At 45.2% G+C, this 21,754-nt stretch overlaps 1 protein-coding gene across 1 annotated transcript in view; it reads left to right on the top strand.

The window, feature by feature from the left end:
- The first annotated feature begins 9,654 nt into the window (after positions 1-9,654).
- The window catches only part of LOC146812225 (protein-glutamine gamma-glutamyltransferase E-like), a 261,472-nt gene continuing 249,372 nt past the window's right edge, over positions 9,655-21,754 (top strand). Inside the window, exon 1 of the mRNA XM_085619255.1 lies at positions 9,655-9,753. Coding sequence (XP_085475381.1) covers positions 9,747-9,753 — 7 coding nt within the window. The 5' untranslated portion in view covers positions 9,655-9,746. The remainder of the gene's footprint in view (positions 9,754-21,754) is intronic.

Below are 21,754 nucleotides of genomic sequence, written 5' to 3'. Positions count from 1 at the left end.
CCTTATAATAACCTGCAGGATTCTTACGGGGATCGGGCAAAGATTGCTTCACTTGTAAAACTTCCGATCGTTTCCAAGGGAGGTGTATCCACACTCTCTGGAAACGGCCTGGAACAGGAGGGTTAGCAGCAGGATCACCTGGCATCCATACTGGAGGAACTTCTCGCATAGGATTTTGACCAGGTTGTGCCATCCATTCTGCAGTCTCGTCCTTAAACAACGCACGAGGTTGCACTGCACATCGAAAGGATAACAAGCGCTCTAGCGCTCCTCGAACTTTGTCGCCTACGATTACACCCGAGGCAAACCGATGCTGTAGCTCAGAAACCTCTGACGGTACATTATCTGTCACATCATCGTCCCACTCCTCCTTCAACGATTTACACAGTTCTTCAAACACAAATCGTTGCGTAGGCACATTAAACTGGGAGAACGTTTCAAACACTACACGTGAGGTGTATTTAACAGGATTACGAATCCATCTACGTGCCGTTTTCACCAACGATTCACGTTCCCTACCATCAGGAAGCTGACTGCGCCTTTGAGCGACATCTGAAAGAGTCGAGCCAAGTATCGGCCCAAAAAGCGGAGAATAAAGAGAAGCAACAGCAGTCAAGAGACGACTACGAACAGAAGGAGAAGAGGAAGAAGATGCGGGCGCAGCAACAATAGGGGTGGAAACAGTAGAAGTAGACGCAGCAGCAGGAGCAGCGGGAACAACAGGCTGAGGAGGGACTTGGAAAGGCGCAGTAGGGAGAGAAGCCGGAACAAGAGGATGTACGATCTGTGGCCCAAGGGGATTCGGGAGTACGAGAGGAACGGCGGGCTGACCAGCAGCCGCCAAAACAGCGATTCAAAAGCATATCAACTGCATGCGGAACCATTACTACGAGCATATTATCCATGACCAGACCTGCGGACTGCCGAATAGACGCCGCCGCTGCCGCTGCCGCTGTCGCCCTCAAGCAACTCGGCAACGCTCTAGCTACCGGGTCTAAGGTCGAGGAAAAATATGCACACGGACGCTGTTTGCCACCAAATTGTTGCGTTAAAACACTCAACGCACAACCGTCCCTCTCGTGGACGTACAATGTGAAAGGCTTACTGTAATCGGGAGTACCTAACACAGGAGCCGAACACAACGCATCACGTAGTTCAGAAAAACTTTTCCGACACTCCTCCGTCCATGGCAAAGGAGTCGAAACGTCTTTGCACGTGAGAGCTACCAATGGCTTTGCTAACAGTGAAAAGTTCGGGATCCACTGTCTGCAGTATGACGTGATACCTAGAAAGGCACGCACATCTCTCTGAGTTGTCGGCACAGTCATTCGAGCAATTGCTGCAATTCTTTCAGGGGTCAACCTTCTTCCTGCCTTTGACAATAAGTGACCTAGATAGGTTACTTCTTGACAACAATATTGCAGTTTGGAAGGTGACACTTTATGATGTAAAGCACAGAGATGCTGTAACAGAGACACTGTAGCAGTTCTACAAAGCTGTTCGGTGTCAGCAGCGATCAACAGATCGTCAACGTACTGAATCAAAGCTGCACCAGCCGGTAACACAAACGCATCAAGTTGACTCTTAAGAGCTTGGCTGTAGATTGAGGGACTCTCACAGTAGCCCTGTGGTGCGCGTTTGAACCTGAAGCTGCGACCACCTAATGAGAAACCGAACAAGTCTCTGCTTTCCTCAGCAATCGGAATGCTAAAGAACGCATTCTTCAGATCGATAACCGAGAACCATGACGCAGAGGCTGGAATCAGAGTCAGTAAAGCCGTAATATCAGGCACCACAGGAAACTGCGGGACAACAATTTTATTTACCTCCCGTAAGTCAATAACTAGACGGTACACAGGAGGCTTGGAGGGATCCGTTCGTTTCAGAATGGGCAACACGGGACTATTGCACACATTACCCCGTGTCTCCTCAATAACATCTTTACCGATCAAGTCGTAAATGATCGCTAATAGTGCCCTTTCACCATCCAGGGAAATACGATACTGGGGTATGCGTGGCAAGCGCGCACCAACTTTCAGTTGAACAACATAAGATGGTATATCCAACAGGCCCACGTCATTGGGACCTGTCGCCCACAAGGAGTCCGGAAGAGATCTCAATTCTGGTGGGAGCTTGTCGATCGATAAATACATAGGGGAAATCACGCTCTTACCCAACGTAAGCTCCACACCCGTAGGAGAACAGTACAAAGTCGCATGTAACCTTTTCAACAAATCCAGACCCAAAAGATTCTCACCACAACCGGTAGTCAAAATCAAAGGAGCTTCTAACTCATGAGACCCAATTGTAAGGGGCAAAGGGCTAGAAACTGGATTGCTAACGGGGGCGCCAGAAAATCCAACGGAAACATTCGTTAAGCCAGACAAAGGCGCGCCAGGGAGTTTCGAATGCATGATGGAACTTTTTGCTGCACCAGTGTCCAACAGAAAAGGCTCAACGACGCCCAAAGTGGCTACTGCAACATAAGGCCCTCTCTGATCAACCGGAACTGATACTTCTCCCTTCCTTTGTCTATGGCTGTCCTAGTAGATACCATCCGTATCAACATCACACTCGACATAACAGTCATCCACATGATACTGTGCAGACCGACCGGACGATGGTTCGCGCCTATCGAAACAATTTTGCGAGTCCGAAGACGTGGCAAAACGTTCGGCCTGATTCTGGGTAACTCCACGACCTCTACCACGGGAAGCCTGTTGAGGGCCACTACGTCCTCCTCGAGCCGACACACCATTGTTCCTATCACGGAGAACCGGACAATCAAACTTCAGATGGCCCTCCCCACGACAATATGCGCATTGATTATATCCCAGCACAAAAACGAGGTGCGGGGGAAGCATTTCGCGTCTGCGATCTGGAGAACTGTGATTGTGATCTGTTTTGCTGTTGTGTATCACTGAAATGCGAACGCGGAGGATAGGCTTGCTGCAATAAGACCTTAGTTTTAAGATCCTTCGTTTTCTTATCTGCACGCTCACTTTCCTCTTTTTCTCTGTTTTCGTAATATTGGGCCGTAGCCAATATTTGGGCAGTGGTAGAAACAGCCCACGAACTCTCAGAATTTTTCAACTTGTTGCTAAGGTCGGGCAGCAAGTTCGATACAAACTTATCAACAAACAGCCGCTGACCACCCTCAGATCCCATGTCCTGACCACTATGATCAACAAACGCTTCCTCGAATCTCGTAAAGAAATCAGAAACGCTTTCATCCCTCTTTTGCTTGCATGCTGATAATTTGTCCCAATTGACGCGCATCGCTGGCATAAGCGTTTTCATGAGGGTAATTATCCTCTGAGGCAAAGCCACAATAAGCTGTTCAGGTTTAGCCCCACCGACCTGCTGGGCATCTGCCGCCGTAAGGGCAGCCCAGTCACCGCCTAACTCGGCTGCGTGATTCTCGTGACAAATTTTTGCCCAAATCGGCTGAGGCACCACATTGCCAAACAACATATCAATATCGGCTAGGTTCATAACAGTAGCATCCACCAATTGGGACAGCTCCTTATAATAACCTGCAGGATTCTTACGGGGATCGGGCAAAGATTGCTTCACTTGTAAAACTTCCGATCGTTTCCAAGGGAGGTGTATCCACACTCTCTGGAAACGGCCTGGAACAGGAGGGTTAGCAGCAGGATCACCTGGCATCCATACTGGGGGAACTTCTCGCATAGGATATTGACCAGGTTGTGCCATCCATTCTGCAGTCTCGTCCTTAAACAACGCATGAGGTTGCACTGCACATCGAAAGGATAACAAGCGCTCTAGCGCTCCTCGAACTTTGTCGCCTACCGATGCTGTAGCTCAGAAACCTCTGACGGTACATTATCTGTCACATCATCGTCCCACTCCTCCTTCAACGATTTACACAGTTCTTCAAACACAAATCGTTGCGTAGGCACATTAAACTGGGAGAACATTTCAAACACTACACGTGAGGTGTATTTAACAGGATTACGAATCCATCTACGTGCCGTTTTCACCAACGATTCACGTTCCCTACCATCAGGAAGCTGACTGCGCCTTTGAGCGACATCTGAAAGAGTCGAGCCAAGTATCGGCCCAAAAAGCGGAGAATAAAGAGAAGCAACAGCAGTCAAGAGACGACTACGAACAGAAGGAGAAGAGGAAGAAGATGCGGGCGCAGCAACAATAGGGGTGGAAACAGTAGAAGTAGACGCAGCAGCAGGAGCAGCGGGAACAACAGGCTGAGGAGGGACTTGGAAAGGCGCAGTAGGGAGAGAAGCCGGAACAAGAGGATGTACGATCTGTGGCCCAAGGGGATTCGGGAGTACGAGAGGAACGGCGGGCTGACCAGCAGCCGCCAAAACAGCGGGTTGAGGAAGAGGTGGACGCACGGGACCCATAACATCGGGAGCATAGGGAGGTGGCGATTTCATTAAATAAGACAAGAGCGGATCCTCCATCGCTTCTTCTCCTGTCTTATCGATATTAGAAGGTAGCACCGGATAACACTTATCCCCTGCCATATGGTGTAGCCGAGCACTAACTTCCTGCTCTTTCTCATCTTTGTCCAATTGATATTGTTCTGCATTTCGCATCACTGCAATAACACCTTCTCTTTTATTTTTCTTATTCTGTTTGATTTCTTTCTGCTTGGCCTCTTTCCGCCATAACCGGAAGGAATCAAACATGGCCGGCCTAGCTTTCTTTTTAAACAATTTAGCTTCCAAATTATCTAAAACGGCAGTCTCGAAACTACCATGAGATGGCCAACTGAGGACGCCATCCTTTTTAGTGTAGCGGACCCAATATTCATTATATACGATAGGACCCACGCCATGACGACTATAGAGCTCGTAAATCGGAGTTCCAACCGGAGGTTTCGGACATGAATCCTCCAGCCGGGAATCCATGCTGCAACATTTGAGAAACCCAAACAAAGTACTACGGCCAGGCATCGTGCACACTAACCGAGTTTACAAACTTCAAGGGTTATCGAATCACGATGTCCTCACAAAAATGCAAGACCCTCGGTTTTGGCAATTGCAATCGTCAAATAAAACCCAACAACTAAGAACCACAAATGCTATGGAACCATGCAAACAACAAAGCAACACTGGGAGCGACCCACAAATACTTAACTGAGAGAACAATGGCGTCACCAGGAAGGCCCGTCGATCGTCTCGCCGTACAAAGGACTACGCCAGGCGCCAAAACAGGTCGACAGTCAGGGCATCGGTCCGTCGCAGCCGTCAGGAGGCGGGGATCTTCGCGGGAAAAGACGTCGGGCCACTTATTTCGACAACTGGATCGATGAAGCGGGGTGCACCTTCCCTCGGTGATTTCACACGAAGTTCCTCACGATCGTCGGGCTTGGACCGGTACCGTTGATGTCGCCCCACGTTGGGCGCCAACTGAAGGACTGGGTTATTCTTAAGACCCAGCGGTGCCAGGGAACAACACCTGAAACCTTTGTGGGTTACCTGTTCTGGCGTACTAAACACAGAGACACGGGACACTTCCAGCGACGTCAGAGATCAGCGTTTATTTACTGCAGGGATACAGAGGTCACAAGAAGTACACAACGTGTAGGTTCTCGGAGACTGCTTCAAATTCGTAGAAGTGGGTCGGTCCTTTTATACAGGTTTTTGCCATAGCGCAGTATGGCGAACAAAGGTTACAACTCAGTTCCCACAATAAACTTCAAAAGGGTTGCGTTCATGTTTCAGGAGGCCGGAACATAATTACAACAGTCTTGCCAGTTCCCAACTGTAAAAACATATTTCCTCCGCAATAAACACATTCCATCCAACCCATAAACACATTAAGAGGAAGGACGAAAAACAGATGCAAGGAAAGGACAAGGATGCACAACAGGTTAGAAAAGAGTGTTGGGGGCAATAAAGGAAACTTGATAGAGGGGTCAAAGACCTCGTGTCTAATGTATGCATGGCTGAAACAATAGACCGGCGCGGCAAGATGAGCCTCGAGCGGGGCCATCTGCCTTAGTCATGTCGTTTCCCTCGTCGTAAAAGTCACCTCAAAGAAACACGTGTCCTTCGTGTAAGCTTGAGAGTCCCAGGGTCACGGAGCGGACAAGAAGCCCGTTCGCTGGCTACCTGAGGGCAAGAAACAAAATGGATGCTGTATCTAAAATGGAACCCGAGGGTTCAGATGAACGAACCCAAAAATGAGACGAACCATACGTGGCTGCATAGCGAAACTGCGTACACCCATTATACTCGTCATTTGCGGTTCGTAGATACCAAACTCATCCATATTCGCCACCACTCAAAAGTGCGGTCCCGTCTTATACGGAACCTCAATATGCCTCTAAGGATTGTTTTTGGGCAGTAAGGTTTCCCTTCCTGCGTAATGCAGGTCCCCTTGCACCATGGTACATGGGTGCCTGAGTTGGCCCTTGGCAGCCTCAAGAGCTCCAGTGTAATGAGAGAGCGCTGAAGAGCAACATCACAAAATAAAATGATGGACGGACTGTTGAACATTTTCAAGCACTCACCGCAGTCACATGTCTGGGTTTAATCCATCCTAATTTTGCTCACCACATCACCCCAGTGTGGACCCAGTCACATGCAAATCAGTCTTTTTTTAATTTTATTTTATATAATTCTTTTTATTAACAGACATCAGCTTATTGATTACAATACAGAGGAAATAATAAGTCAGGCAACAAAGAGACACTAGGTAAAATCAGTTAATGCAAAATGTCACTTGGAAGATCTAGGGTGAAGGGGGGTCATCACAACTGACAGTGAGGGGCGGCTGACATATGTCCCCAAGATAGGAATTCCACAAGTCCCATATGCGGGTCCACTTCTTAGGGCAACCCCGGGCCATATACAATGTCTTCTCCCTGAACATGGACCAATCCAGATCTCTCTCCCAGTTTCCCACTGTGGAAGTGACGCTCCCCACAGCTGTGCGATGTTTCTCTTAGCGAGCATAAGCCCCAGAGTGACCCATTGTGTCGAGCAACCATTCAAATCTGTTGGCTCCCAAATGTTCAATAAGCATCTACGATCTTCAAGGCTGAGTTGGGTGGATAGAACTGTGTTAATGATGTCATGCATCTCACGCCAATAGGACTGAATACTGTCACATTCCCAAATTATGTGCATAAAAGTGCCCACCTGGCCACATATCCGTCTACAATCCCCCCACATGCAAATCAGTCTTGACCCTGCTTCCCATGGGAACAGTCCAGTCCGAACTGCCAAGCCACGTCCTCCCTGGATGGGAAACAATCATCTTGGTACCAGTTTCGGGGTATCACCAATCATCAGCCAGGCTAGCTTGAATCCAGTGGCACAATGAGCAATAGACCCCGAGCAGTGTCAAGACTGATTTGCATATGGATGGGTCCAAACTGGGGTGGTGTGGTGAGCAAACAAACAATGGATTTAACCCAGATCTGTGACTGGGGGTAATGTTTGATTTGTCCTGATCTCCACCCATCATTTATATGTTTTTTTCAGAGGGTTGAAGAGTGCCATATCTTAGTAGATATGGCATTTTTGAGCTCTCTCTCATTAATGCAACGCAGCACAGCAACTGCACATTGCATGAATTCTAAGTAAATCTGCCCTTTCATGTCTTTAAGTAAGCCCACATCAGCCATTACTTTCATTTGTTTTAACTGTTTGCTGTTGCTTGAATGGACTGTCATTCAATGTCATGACATTTCATGGATGGCTACATTGCCCAATGTTTGTTCCCATTAGGTGTTAGTGATCAGATAGGCCTTTTGTTACACTGCAAATGCAAGGTGATGCATTGCTTGTAAATAAGAGCCAGGTTGATTCCGTTGATATTTTTACTTTGCTGACAAAATGACATTTTAATTGTTGATGTAAAGCTTTTTGGTTTCATAAGTACATGGGGCCTCATTTATAAGGCCCCTTGCGCCACTGGAACATCACTTTTTGTGACGTTCCGTGGCCCAGGAGCCTGCACGATATTTATAAGGCAGCACTAAGCCACTTTTTTTTGGCTTAGTGTACCTGATAAACATCGTTTCCTTTAATGCAGTTTTATGCGTTAAAGAAATCATGCAATGGGTGTTGCTGGGGCCGTCGTTCCCAGCAATATCCATGGCTTTTGGACACTGCCCCTGATTTATGAGAAATTGTAAATCTGAGGCAGAGCTAAAAAATGACGGCTCCCCCGGGAGGCGTTAGGAAGGCATAATGAGTGTTGGCGCACAGCAGCCCATTTTATGCCGGCGTGGGGGAAAAGGACAGGAATGCACCTAATCTTATAGATACGGCGCATTCCTACCCTTTTCTTTTGCTGTAGGGCAGCGCAGCAGGAAGGCCTGCAGTGCTGCCCTACGGCAAGCACACATAAATGAGGCCCATGCTGTTTGAATGTCTTAGCATGTCATAAACACAAAGTGGCTATCACTAATCGCCCTTGCACATTCGTTTGTTTCATTTTGCTTCCATGAAACCATTGTATATACAGATTTTAGTTCAATCAAATAGGTTTTCTTAAAGATGCAGAAAAAATATTGGCCTTTATTAAAAATAACCACCATGCAAGAATTTGATTTGTGTCCTTTTTACGTTCCCCACTTGGAATGTTTTCATTACGTTACTAGATACAAATTAACTCAGTTGATACAGCCTTTTCAGCAAAGGGTCACTACATCTACCTCCCATATTGTTATAGTGTAAAATGGTGCCTCACTATGGGGTTTTTATTCTAGGACAACTGGTCACCAAGACACCAACTATTGCCAAATCACTTTCTCTAACAATAACCAAGACTTACTTGCTTTACCAATGCTTGTTTATTGTGGGGTGTAGATATCATAAAGTAATCTGCAAACTAAGGGGCTTCTTTACAAGAAACTTACACATCTGTATAGATGTGTCAGTTTCTCTGCGCCTGCGTGTGAAACCCTTGCGCCACCATGGATGTGCCCTATTTACAATATGCATCTGTCGGCGCAAATGTCAAGCATTGCTGGAGTTGTGTCGTAAGCGCGATGCAACTCCAGCAGTGCATGGGGAGGCCTATTCCTAATACACTGCGTCACTCCTTATACCAACTCAAAGCAGGCATAGGTATTTGACGTAGTGGTGTCCTAGAAGTGGCTCAGTGAAATCTTGTAGATTTCACTGCAACACTTCTACGAGGCTTTCCCGTGTGGGAACGCCCACCCTGCACACATTAGACCTGACACAGGCCTAAAGAGGCACAGGGCCTCACAAGGTGACGCATCTCCCTAGATGCGTCACGTTCGCAACGTGGGGCATTGTTTATGCCACCGCTGCGTCACAAAAAGTGACGTAACAGCGGGGCAAAAGTGTCGTAAAGGGCTCGTAAATTTGCCCCTATGTCCCTGCATCAACTGCCCCGAAACACTGTGAGTTTGGGGGTGGTTCAGCACCCTTTGAAACCTCAGATCTAGCTCTCGTGTTGTCTCTGCTTCTGAATGAGCTTGAGCCTAGAACCACTGCCCTTTCATAGTCTTCGACAAATAGGATTCAGAAGTCTGCATGGGAAAAGCAAGTCAAACACTAAGCATATTTCTGTTTACTGTAGTGTGTGCCAGCAGGTAACGGGCACCCATCCATTCAGTGACACGCCCAGCTCATCAACACCATCAATCTTCTGACAGCAAGGAGAGGCCCCTGCTTCGGGTTATTTAAATCAATGATCTCCACTACAGTGCACCATCTCACATCTACTCCCCTCCCAAAGCAGCAAGCACCGGCGCAAGACAGAAGGAAGACATGGGAGGTGAGTGGGGTTGTATCCCAGCTTTACGTACCAGAGTTACAAAGTTAGCCTTTCTAGGATCGGCTGCTTCCCAGCTGTAGCCCACTTTGGAACTGGGGAGCCAGGATCAAGATCTGTTCTTGGCTCAATGTTTCCTGATTCTGGCTTAATGACTTAATGTTCCCTTGCCTAAAAAAAGAGTGTAATGTAAGCTGGTGCTCATGTAAAGCACTGTTCGCTCGATAAAAAAAACTGACTTGGCTCCCAATGACATCCCAGGGTTTTCAAAACTTATCCAACTCTTGCCTCTTTATTGCTGCCTGGTGTTAGCAGGAAGACCGGAAAACTAGAGCAAACAACAGGTCCTTTAGAGCCCCCTTACTTTGGCGTGGCAGGCTGGACTGTTCCCATAAGGCACAGGGTCAAGACCGATTTGCATATTGTTGGGTCTGAACTGAGGTGGTGAAGTGAGCTAATGAACGATGATGGATTCAACCCAGATCTGTGACAGCGACTGAGTGTCTGAACTGTTTCAGCGTTGCGTCCATCATCTCCTTACCGGGTTAGTGCAAGGAGAACCGAGGAGCAAACTGGTGATATCTGTAGGGTCCATCCTTCCTAAGTGTTTCATCCGTTTATGCCAAGACCCCTTTATTTGGGTATAATTCTTTCAACTGGGCACGTTTCTGACCTCAGAGTACTGGCGTTCAGTTCAATAACATTTCTTAATAGTGGCCTTTCGTGTTTTTTTGTACTGAGTATCAATGTTTTCTGCTGTGAGTGCTTCACTTTTGGTGAGTCATTGTTCCCTGCTTGAAATTTGTTTATCCCGCCTTGTTATCTTCGACTAGAGACATTCTGCTTCTCTAGCCTGCAGATGGAATTCCTTCAAAGGAATTAATTCAACCAAATATACCCTTCTTTCTACCCAGAATTGTATGCTTCCCCCATACAATTCCTCTATGTTATGTAAAATTTGTAAAAATTAAAACTTTGTTGTGATTATGTCTTCCGTTTTTATATGTGCTGAATATGATGGGAACAGAAGCAACGCGAGTGTACAGACAGGCCACGTGACGTCCAGATAGTTCTGCGTGTAAAGATGAATGCAGCAAGTTGATTAAAAGAAATGGTACGAATTGGCTGTGCTTCAAATGCAGTTCCATGTGGCACAGCAGGTTATGTAAGCAGGAAAACTAGTTATACATCAGTTTGTTTCCAGTTTGTTCAAGTCGAATTTGGGTATGTTGTTGCACGGTTCCATTTCTTTAACCCCTTCAGTGCCATGCCCTTTCCCCCTCCTGTGCCGGGCGGTGCACTAGTGGGTGGGGTTCATGACGAGATAGTCTCGTCATGGGCACAGCGCAACCGTGCTCATGACGAGACTATCTCGTCATGGGCACTGAAGAGGTTAAGCACGCAGCTAATACAGGCCATATCATGAATTTTTCTGGGGTAGTGCATGAGGAGCAGACAACATAGCACAGAAGCAGGTTGGAATTACCTGCATTCCCAAGGATAGACTAGGAACAAACAGGTTAGAGTTACTTGCACTCCCAAGGATACACTCAGAACACAGGTTGGGATAGAAAGGTTCATGCATATATCAAAGACTCTGAAGTGCTTTATCTTGGCACTACTGTTTATCAGAGAAACATAGAGCTAAAGTATTTTTTCCTGGAGCAGTCAAAGTTCTAATGCCAAGGCTGCAGGAAGGGTCCAGAGTATAAACACGCAAGAAGTGCTGGCGTAAATCACAGAGAGAGCATGGAGGAAGTCTTTAGTCTTTGAAAATGCTGAAACATTGCGAAACTGATGAAGCTGAAACTTCTATCTTTCTATTTCGAAATCTCCTTTGGCTCTAGTTCAATGGGTTCTTGCACAAGCTCTATTAACCGTAGGCGAGGCACGCAACATAATGGTGGTATGGGTGTGTATTAATATCATAAAAAAGTTGCAGACTCCTGGCAGTGTATGTTGTTTGACACTTAGGATGTATAGATTTTAAATTCAGTCATTATAGCAGACCATCAAATGAGTTTGCACTTAGGGCCCTTACATTATGAAAAAATATTGTACATAATTTCCACCTTTCACAGTGTCACTTCATTTACTGAAAAAAACAACTTAGGGGCATATTATCAAGAAATGGCGTTAAAATTATCGCCGCTTTAGCGGCAGAAAACTGCCGATAAAGCGGCGATAATGGGCTTGATAATATGCCCTTGAGAATTCCAATAGAAGCCCATGTTCTGGTGTCAACATGGGCTTCTATTTTCTGTCGCTAAAGCGGTGATCATTTTAACGCCGTTCTTGATAATATGCCCCCCAGACCCTAAATAAGCAAATAAAGCAATTTAGTAAAGACTTTACCTTCCCAAAGTGCAAAATGGGAAACACACAAACAAGGAGGAAGTCAAGAAAAAGTCATATCTTTTAGGGTAATGCTCGAGAGAGCTTAAGTAGCTGCTGAGTGAATGGTGGAAAGACGAGGGATGGGAAATCCTCCTTTTGATGCCAGGAAATGACGTGGCTTGCCGCACCTCGAGGAAGTAGCTGTTAAGAGAATACTCCATTGACCTGTCTTGACAGTGGCTATTTCGTCGGTCTGATAAACTTTATTATGCTACATTCAGTTTGAGTTGGTTAAATGAAAAACAAACACACCTGCTCTGATAATAAAAAACATATATTTTTTTTAATTATTTATAATGTAACATGTGCGATCTGTATTATAGGTGGGGCCGCACAAAATTCTGTTGCCCCTTCTGTAATTCCAAAGTGCCTCAAGGGCGCAAATTGTAGATGCACATGCCCATTGTGTTCCATGAACCCTTTTGATAATCTGACCGCAGGAAGTCAATACCTGCATTACTTTCTTCTTAAAATTCCATTTACTAATTGATCCTCTTTGCAATATCGTTTATTACTTCAGATTTGTAGGATCCATCTTTCAATTATTATATCCTCAACACTCTCAACATCTTTGGGAGAAAAGAAGCTCAGCAATGAACCAACAGGTGCAGAATTTGTTACTTATAATCAAACTAACAAATGTTGCCACACCATCACATTTACTCCTTGAAGTCCCAGTCTGAAGTGGTTTTCACATAATAAAAGTATGTTTACGGTCAAGGCAGTAGACAGAAAATTTAAATTCCACCCACTTGCACAAAGCATATAATCACACAGCAAGCACGAAAGACGCGCAAACATGGCCATCCTTAGGGAAGATCCCTTCACCCTTTCACCCCCTTCCATCTATTTATCCATCCTTTTCCCTTCACTACCTCATTAATAATGCATCCGTAAATCTCTTCACCTTTCCATCCATCCATCCTTTCGCCCTTTCATTTATATACTCAGTCTTTCACCTATCCATCAATCATTACATCCATGTATTAAACCAACCATCCTACCACCCATCCATCCTTCCACTTTTCCCCATCTGTTCACTCTTCGTCCTTCCATTCATGCACCCTTTAATATATTGATTCTTTCATTTTCCATCCATTCTTTCACTATTCCATCCATTCATTGTTTCCCATTTCCTTCACCCTTCTACCCATCCATCCTTCTTTTCACATTTTCATTCTTATGTTTTTCATGTTTCTTTCCTTCCATCCTTCCTTTCTCCTCCCATTATTTCTTTCCTGTTTCAACCCCCCCCCTTATTTTGTCTCCCATCCTAATATTTCGATTGTTTCCTTTCTCCTGTTATTTTATATGTCTGTTTTCTCTATTTTCATAACTTCTCTTTCTGTATTTATTTCCTCTGTGTGAGTCCACTTTCCACACTCCTCTCTCGTGGTATTGACTAAAAGTAATTACTTGTGAAATATTTACCCCTTGCACCACTGGTGCACCACTGTTAATATGGGAAAAAGTGACGTCCCGCCTGCGCAAATTGTAATTAAAGGCCTCATTACGATGTCGGGGCGGAAAGCCTCCTGCCGACAGTTGGACTTGGTCAGTTTAAAATCCGCCTGAACAATTACAATCTTTGCAGTCGGATTGTAAATCTTCTCGAATTGGTTCAGACCAGCTCTCGGAGAATTTGTGTTGGTTGGAACCTCATCGTACAGCTCTATGGACATAATTTCCAACCTAGCAATTACAATGCCGGTTTCCAACAGCCTTTCAGAGTCGGCCTGTCTGATACAAAAAGGCTGTCGGAAACTGACTTTTGGAGCCCCTGGCAGGGCCCCCTTCATCCTGTGGCCTTCGGTTGGGGGCCAAAGGGGTACCTAAGGAACCACCCTGTACAATCCTGCACTGTGCGGCTGGCACCATGGGCTGCCTGCGACAGGGTGCAGGGATTTCCGCACACCCCTCATTTCCCCATGGGAGCCTGTGTTGTCAGGCAGAACATGGGCTCCCATAGAAGTCAATGGGAATCCGACCGAACAGTGTTCGGTCGCATCGTAATCAATCAGGGAAATCCGCCGACCGCAAGTCAGTCGGTTCCAATTCTGAGGTGGAGTGGGGCGGAAAGTTCCTTCCCGACATCGTAATGAGTCCCTAAGCCCCTTTTTCTGCTAGCCTGCAGACAGAAGAAGCCCAGAAACAACTAATTGATGTTTTAATTGGACCCAATTCACTAGCTGCTGGGGCCCTTAAGCAGCCCCCGCTTAAGCTGCTTAAGTGGGGAGTTCCCTCCGCCACTGCTTACGGTTGCACATACATTCATTTACACCTACCAGATACTCATTTGCAGGTGTAAATGGAATAACTACTGATGACTTCTCCCACACTAGGGAGGAGAAATTGGCAGATATACATCCCATTAAAGGGGTGGTGTAACAAGCCATAGTTGTTATGCCCTGACAGTCTTTCTGGCACGTCCCCAGTGAGCTGGAGCCTTTGGTGTCTGGTTTTTAGGGCACAGGGCCTTTGTTGGCATCTCTGTTAATTTCTCCAGCTTCCAGAGGAAATTAGTGCAGGCACAGGGGGACTTCAGAGGAAAGAGAAAATAAGTGGGTAAAGAGTAGGAGAGCAGGGCTGCTTTGAACATGTTTTCAGTGGCTTCTTTGGGTTCCCAGAATAAACTCTGTTACTTTTTCTGGACACATATGCAAGTCTGTGGGCATTCACAAACTGCAATCAGGGCCCTTCACACACTGGAAATGAGCAGAGATTTATTCCAGACAAGAGCTGTGTAATAATGCCCCTTCCTGAATGAGAAGGGGAATAGATCAATCACATATGTTGTAGTGTGTAGGGGTAGGTGTTTGTCCATGGGGAAAAATGTTTACCTCTCAGTAGAAAAAAAGAAAGACACAAATGTCTATTTGCACAGCGGGCTCTTTTCCCCTTGTGCTTAAATCTAAACTACACAGATGTCCTCACAGGGTGAATGGGAACTTGCTTAGATGCCACCTGCCTTTCTCAGTAATACACCACAGGTATTTTGATGATCTATTTTAGTGAATCAGGTCAGTCTGTGCATTCATCCTACCAAACTGATGTCCCTCATACAAATGTGTGTGTGTAATCTTAGCATTAGAAGCTAACGTAATCAGGCAAACTGATAAACCCCATATGATATAGTAAATGCCGCAGTAGTTGAATAATAGGGTTGTCAGCCCTAAATTCTCGTAGTGACATTTCCAACTTGCCAAATCTAATACACGTATGGACTTCTTATCCACCAGTCAGCAAACGTTTTTACTCCAGGGACATAACATACATCTGCAGACACAACCCGTTCAGGTAAGAGTCATCAGGCGGGGCCTGAGGTGTGAGGGAGTTAACAGACAACGAGGGAAAATAAAATGAAAAAAAAGAAACCTACTTACCTTGCGCTCGCTGCATCGCCAAATTGACGATGCAGTGAGTGTAAGGTAAGTGGTTTTCTTTTTTTTTTTATGTTATTTTCCCTCGTCATCTGTCGACTCACCCCCACCTCAGCGCTCTTACCTGCACGGGCCACAGCTGTACATTTAATTTCGTTGACATTAATAATCATATCATTACTCAGGGCCAGCTTTAGTGCAGTGCGACAATCATTTTTGGCAGTCCCCCCCCCCAGGACCACCACCTCAGATTCGCTCATGACCACCATGCAAAAGTGCCCCTCATCTCGCCATAGACCCTCTCCCAAATGCATTTCCTTTGTTTTAAGGCACTGGTAAAGGCTGACTTTACTAATAAGAATCTACATCTACCCAAATAAACACTAGGAATAGATAATAAAAGACGGGGAAAAAACTGAGCGTTCTAACCTATTTTATGCAGTTTGCATGCAACTCTTTGAAGACAGTTTGTAACATTCTCTGTTTTATATTAGGGTTGTATTCTATGAACTACTGTAACAAAAAGATCTCTGTGGCAAAAGCAGTAATCCACATAGCTATCCACATAAAACACAGGTCTGTGATCTGCATGGTACGCGTTCTTTGCAGCAGGCAAGCCCTCTGCGGTACTTTATGGTGAGTCAAAACTGCCCGTAGACAAACCTCTGATCTCTCTCTAACAGCAACAATAACCACAAGGGTTAGCTTGACATTTTTAATGCTGCTTCAAAACTGGACGCACAAGGAACACTGCTAAACTCAACATCCCCACCATTAGATTAGCGCCCCCTTCCCAGGTCGGCGCCTAGTGCGGCTGCACCATTCGCCCTGCCCTAAAGCCGTCCCTGTTATTACTATGATGGTTATTGTTCAAACAAGCCGGGCGACGCTAATACAACTAGAGTGTGTGGTATAAGAATTAAGTGACCGCATTGTAAATATCTGTGCTAGAATGTGTTCTAAGTTGAGGGAAAAATTGATAACTTTACATAAATCATGATTAAAAGCCCTCATCTATAGAGCAAAAATGATTGCTTTCCTTTGCTAACGTTGAAACAATGGTTCTCGAATACAGGGTTTGGATTGCATCCAAGAGCCAAGGTTCAATTATAGCAATCTTGTTCCACAACATCACTCTCTAAACTAAATTAAAAGCAGACTTAAAGTCAAGAAAACAGCCAACTAAAGGGCTGAATCTTTCATTAAGGCATTATAAGGCAGGGGTGCTATTACCAAACAATTGTGAGTGGTGGAATACTCTTCCCTAAAACCTGTCTAAGGACAGAGCAATACTTGTGATGTATTGACCCAATCTATAAAACAATGGTATACATCTTGAGCTGGCATTTTGTTGGCAGGGCTAAACATGGTCAAAAGCCTACAATTGGAGGGGTTATCATTACCTCTGATTTCAAACATCAGTACACAAAGTGCCACTTTCCAGGTTACAGTCATTAGGCCATATGTATCATGCATTTTACCAGTCATAAATGGCCCAATTCACAGAATCAGGCCATTTTTGACCGGTAATATGCATTTTGGTATGTATGTATTCCAATTTGCGATTCGGTAACATGTTACCGAATCGAAGTTTGGAATTGCGAATACATACCGATTCAGTATTAGGAAGAGGTGTGTTTAGGACGTCCCTTCCTAATACCGAATTGCAGAGGTATGTAAGAATGTTTTGTGACGAAATGCAGTTGCAAAACATTTGCGTTTTACCACCTACTTCAAGTTGGTGGTTACCCATTTGTAAATGGTCCCCTTTGGCAATTGTGGCAAAAACGTTTTTTTCAGAGCAGGCAGTGGTCCCAAGAATCACTGCCTGCTCTTAAAAAATTCATAGAAAAACTTTCATTTATCTTTTCAAATGTAAGCTGTTTTGCTTTAAGGAAAATGGGCTACATTAAAACAAGCATTGGTAAATGCATTAGGTTTCACCTATGTGATTAATAATAGGCTGTTTGTGCAGGCAAAACCTAAAAACAAAGATATTTGACTTGATATCCAAGTTGACTTGGGTCAGTACCGAAACAACATAAAACCTTAACTGAAAATGTATACAAGGCCATTTTTTTATATTCAAAAACATAGCCAGTAGATGGCAGTGTTGTCAGGAATATAACACAGCTGTTTCCATGAGTGCAGCCAGGAAAAGTTTTTTAAAAAGTTCCACACAACAGCTGATGGACACAGTAATTCACCACCGCGAACTGATAAGAGCACCCTTTTAATATAGCTGAAGTGCTGTGCAGGTGAAACCTGAAAAATCATTGGTGTATTTAAAGGCAATCACGACATGGTGGTCTGCTGACCCCAGTAGGCCAGCATCCCTGTGATTTTAGCAATAACGAATGGGTCACAAATTGCAACCTACCTCATTAATATTCATGTGATAGGTCGATTTGCGACCCACTAGTAATCACTAACTGAAACTCATGGAGTTTCATACATTAGAAATAGCGATTACCTAATTGTGATTCACAGAAAATCGTAATTAGGCAATCGCTATTTCCAGTAATGATATATGGGGCCCATAGCTCTAGGAGCTAATACTACTTTACAGCTAGGCCTCAAAATTGTTTCCCACCATTCAGTATTCCCTTTTATTCTCGCACTATATCACCTGTCGTTGCCTGCTGATTTAGACATTTTCATTGTATTAATTAATTTTCACTTCACCTAAACCTATCTCCCCTCAATCAATCTTGATCATTTTTGAGGGGAGATAACCTAATTACCACCAACAAATGACTGAGATAGAAAAAAATCGGAGTTCCCTGATAATGTTGGAATTGTATCACAGGACTCATTGTGGACAATACCACACTGAGGCCTTCACTATGAGCGACCTCTTAAATCCGGTGGAGCCAGTAAAAGCAGTTACCGGCTCCATCAGAACCTGTAACCTGAAGAGAAGAAGACCTCTCCATGGGGGTGGAGGTGTCACCTGTGCCTGCCTCAGTACAAGGATAGCCACCAATTACCAACAGGTAACTGCAGGGCTCAGCTGCTCCTGGGTATATGAGAGACTGGGGAACACAAGTGAAACCACTTCTTAAGGCATTGAACTGAGGTGATGAATTAACATGTGAGAACTTTTTTCGAGAGAAGAGGTTGAGAAAGATGGTGAACCACTTCCTGACCCACTGCACAGTGATGTGAAGGATGGTTGTGTGGATGGGATACTATGCACCTGAGCAGACTTCTGAACAGCAAAACGTAGGTAGAGAGGTGCAATGATGAATATTCCAATCTTTTTTCACTAGCTCCAGAGTTGACACATTTCATAGATAAAGGGTACATGTGCTGTATCTGGTGTCACCAGCCTCACTGGCCCTACTGAAATTAAGAGGTACTGAACATCCTGTGATTCTGGGCAAATCACTTAATCTCCCTGTGCCTAACAAAAATGAATGTATCCTCATGTAATGCAACTGGTGCTATGTAAAGCGCTCTGATACCCGATGCGGGTCAAGTTCGAGCTATATAGAACTCTGGGGGGAAAAAACTGGCCACTTGTAACAAGGGCCTGAGAAGTTAATCTGCACTGCTGACTGCCAGGTGACATTTGAGAATATGAAGGCAGCACTATGCAATGTGCATGTGTGGAAAGTACTTGACTATGGTCAGCCATCCATTGTGCGGACCCTCCCCCTCCCTCCCAGGATTTTCCAGCTTTGGATGACAAAGGTTCCGACAAGAGAAAGCAAAATTTGCGGCCCACAATTTCAAAATTCACAGTATTTTTGCAAAGTGCAAAAAATGGGCCTGCCACAAAAACATCGAAGGCCTATGCTATGACAATGGTAGAGACTGTTCTGCGTCACAGTCTGTAACATTGCACAGTCACCAGCAGCACAGCCCCTTGAACCAGAGGGTGTCTGATGCCAAAGAGAGTAGAATACAATATGACAACGCTTATTTTTGGCGTCAGACAACTTGTGTGTGCAGAGCAGCAGGGGCGGGGCAGACTAGAAGGCTGAGAGTATATTTTAAACAAGCGTTGGCATAGCCAATAGGTCTCGCCTTTGGGACCTTATAAGTGTTTAGACATGCAACAGTTGCATAACTAAATACTTATAAGGTCCCAAAAGCGAGACCTATTGGCTATGCAAAGCGAAAGTGATCGCGATCAAACACCAAAGCGGCAGTGAAAGTGAAAGTAATCGCGGTAAAGCGCAACGTGCGCGCCCGCGCACATGCACTGTAGCTCTAGGCTGGCCTGGTGGCACTTTTTGGAGCCCTCTCAATAAGTCTCGCCAGACTAGCGCATGCGCTGGGTCAGGCATGACCTAAAAAATGAGGCAACATGGGGTAGGTTAGGGGTTAATAGGAGACAAGAGGGGGTTGAGGCAGAGGAGTGCAGTGGGGGCAAGAGAGACTTTCAACAGCCTGCAGAGTCTGCAAGGGGCACAAAAACATGTTAGGCAGACTGCTGGCTAATTGCGCAAGAGGGGGCGTGCATTTTAAAGGCAGGTGACAGAGGAATGTAACACCTCTGCTGCCTGCTGGCCTGTTGCTTACTCTCCCTTTACTGGCTCAGCTGCAGCACATAGCCTGTAAAGAGAGGGTGAACACCTTGTTTTTTTTGGTAAACACATTTTGCAGGCACTTTTGTAAAAACTGGTATTTTTACAAAAGTGGCAATTTTGCAATTTCTTTGAAAATCGCAAAATCCTGGGTGACATTGTTGTGATTGACACCTCAGATAAACTCGTTGGAGTGAGACTGACTCAACTTGATGACGCTGATAGAGAGTTTTCAGTGCCCTTTAATAGCTGCACATTGCTTCCTATGGAACAGAACTGGGAAGCAATTGAAAAGGATCTGTTTGCTAGAGTGTGGGCTTTTGAGTTGGCTCTGGCCTTACTTGTTTGGTACTAGTACCGAAGAGAACTCAAAGAGCTGCTGTGTAAACAGGACTGGTGCCTGTCAGATATCCCAGATTTGTGGGGGCATCATTTGATGTTAACACTTTGAGGAGAAAAGACTGAGGGTCTGCCTGAAAAACCTAGAAGCCTTCCTTCCCTGTTGAGCGAGGGAAAGAGCATGCCTAGCCCTGCGGGAGGAAAGACTGCTCAGGAAGAGAGGCCCAGTGTGTTTCTGGCATGTGGAGCACTAAGAGGGAGACTGCATTGTAACAGGTAAGACTGTGATGTCCTGCAGCATTCAGGTGGCCCAGTCGGGGTGTGCTGCCATTGATGAGAAGAAGGAGTTCAAATCACCATCAATTAGAAGCCCCTCATGGCCTGGAAGTTGAACTTGCCCTCAAAGCCAAGAGAAGACTCGCCTGGAGACTGCAACCTAAGTAAACTGAGTGACAGACTGCAGTCCACCCCAGAAGGCTACCTCTGCCAAGGATTGGCATCACCAATGGAAGCCACTTCCCTGACCCATGAATATCACCATGCACATGATAGCTGCAGCGGTAACTTGCACCAAAGGAGTTGATACCAGAATGCTGCTGATCACTCAAGGTAGAATCACAGGACTTAGCTGCACCTGGCAAAGAAAAAGACTGAGGCACAAGAGTGAAATCATCCATGAATTAGAATTTAGGCCAGAAAGCCAATAATGAGTTTGAATTGTGTTGATGCATTCATGTGTGAGAAGGTTTTTTCGAATCTGCACTAAAGTCTAATCCCATAGTACTGGGCGCAAGGTAATAGTAAGTACCTGATTGGAGGGAGCCCAGTTATCATGCAGGAAGGGGGGATGTAGAACTTTGCATTTACTGCACAACTTATGCCAAACCTGTGTAATGTACTAATTACATTGTATAGGCCCTCATTACAAGCAGGATGATTATTTCCAATATGTGTGGTCACTGAATGTTGGAAAAATACTTTTTTGTGATCAATACTGGCAGGTCAAAGCTGCAGATATTTAGTGGTGGGGATAATTTCCAATATTTATGGGCACATGCGGATTTTGGTGAAGTATTCACCAAAATATGCATGTTATCACCAAAACAACATGTGAGAGACAATACTTATCGCACTTGTTATACACAAAACAATTAGGGCCATATTATCAAGAACGGCGATAACATTATCGCCGTTTTAGCGGCACGAAACTGCCGCTAAAGCGGCGATAAGGGGCTTGATAATATGCCCTAGAGAATTCCAATAGAAGCCCAGGTTTGTGGTCCTTCACACCAGAACTTAGGCTTCTATTGGAATTCTCTAGGGCATATTATCAAGCCCCTTATCGACGCTTTA

This window comes from Triturus cristatus, chromosome 7 (genome assembly GCF_964204655.1).
Source record: "Triturus cristatus chromosome 7, aTriCri1.1, whole genome shotgun sequence".
Classification (NCBI taxonomy): domain Eukaryota; kingdom Metazoa; phylum Chordata; class Amphibia; order Caudata; family Salamandridae; genus Triturus; species Triturus cristatus.
Note: the sequence above shows the minus strand (reverse complement) of the source record. Positions and strands in the feature narration are given on the sequence as shown.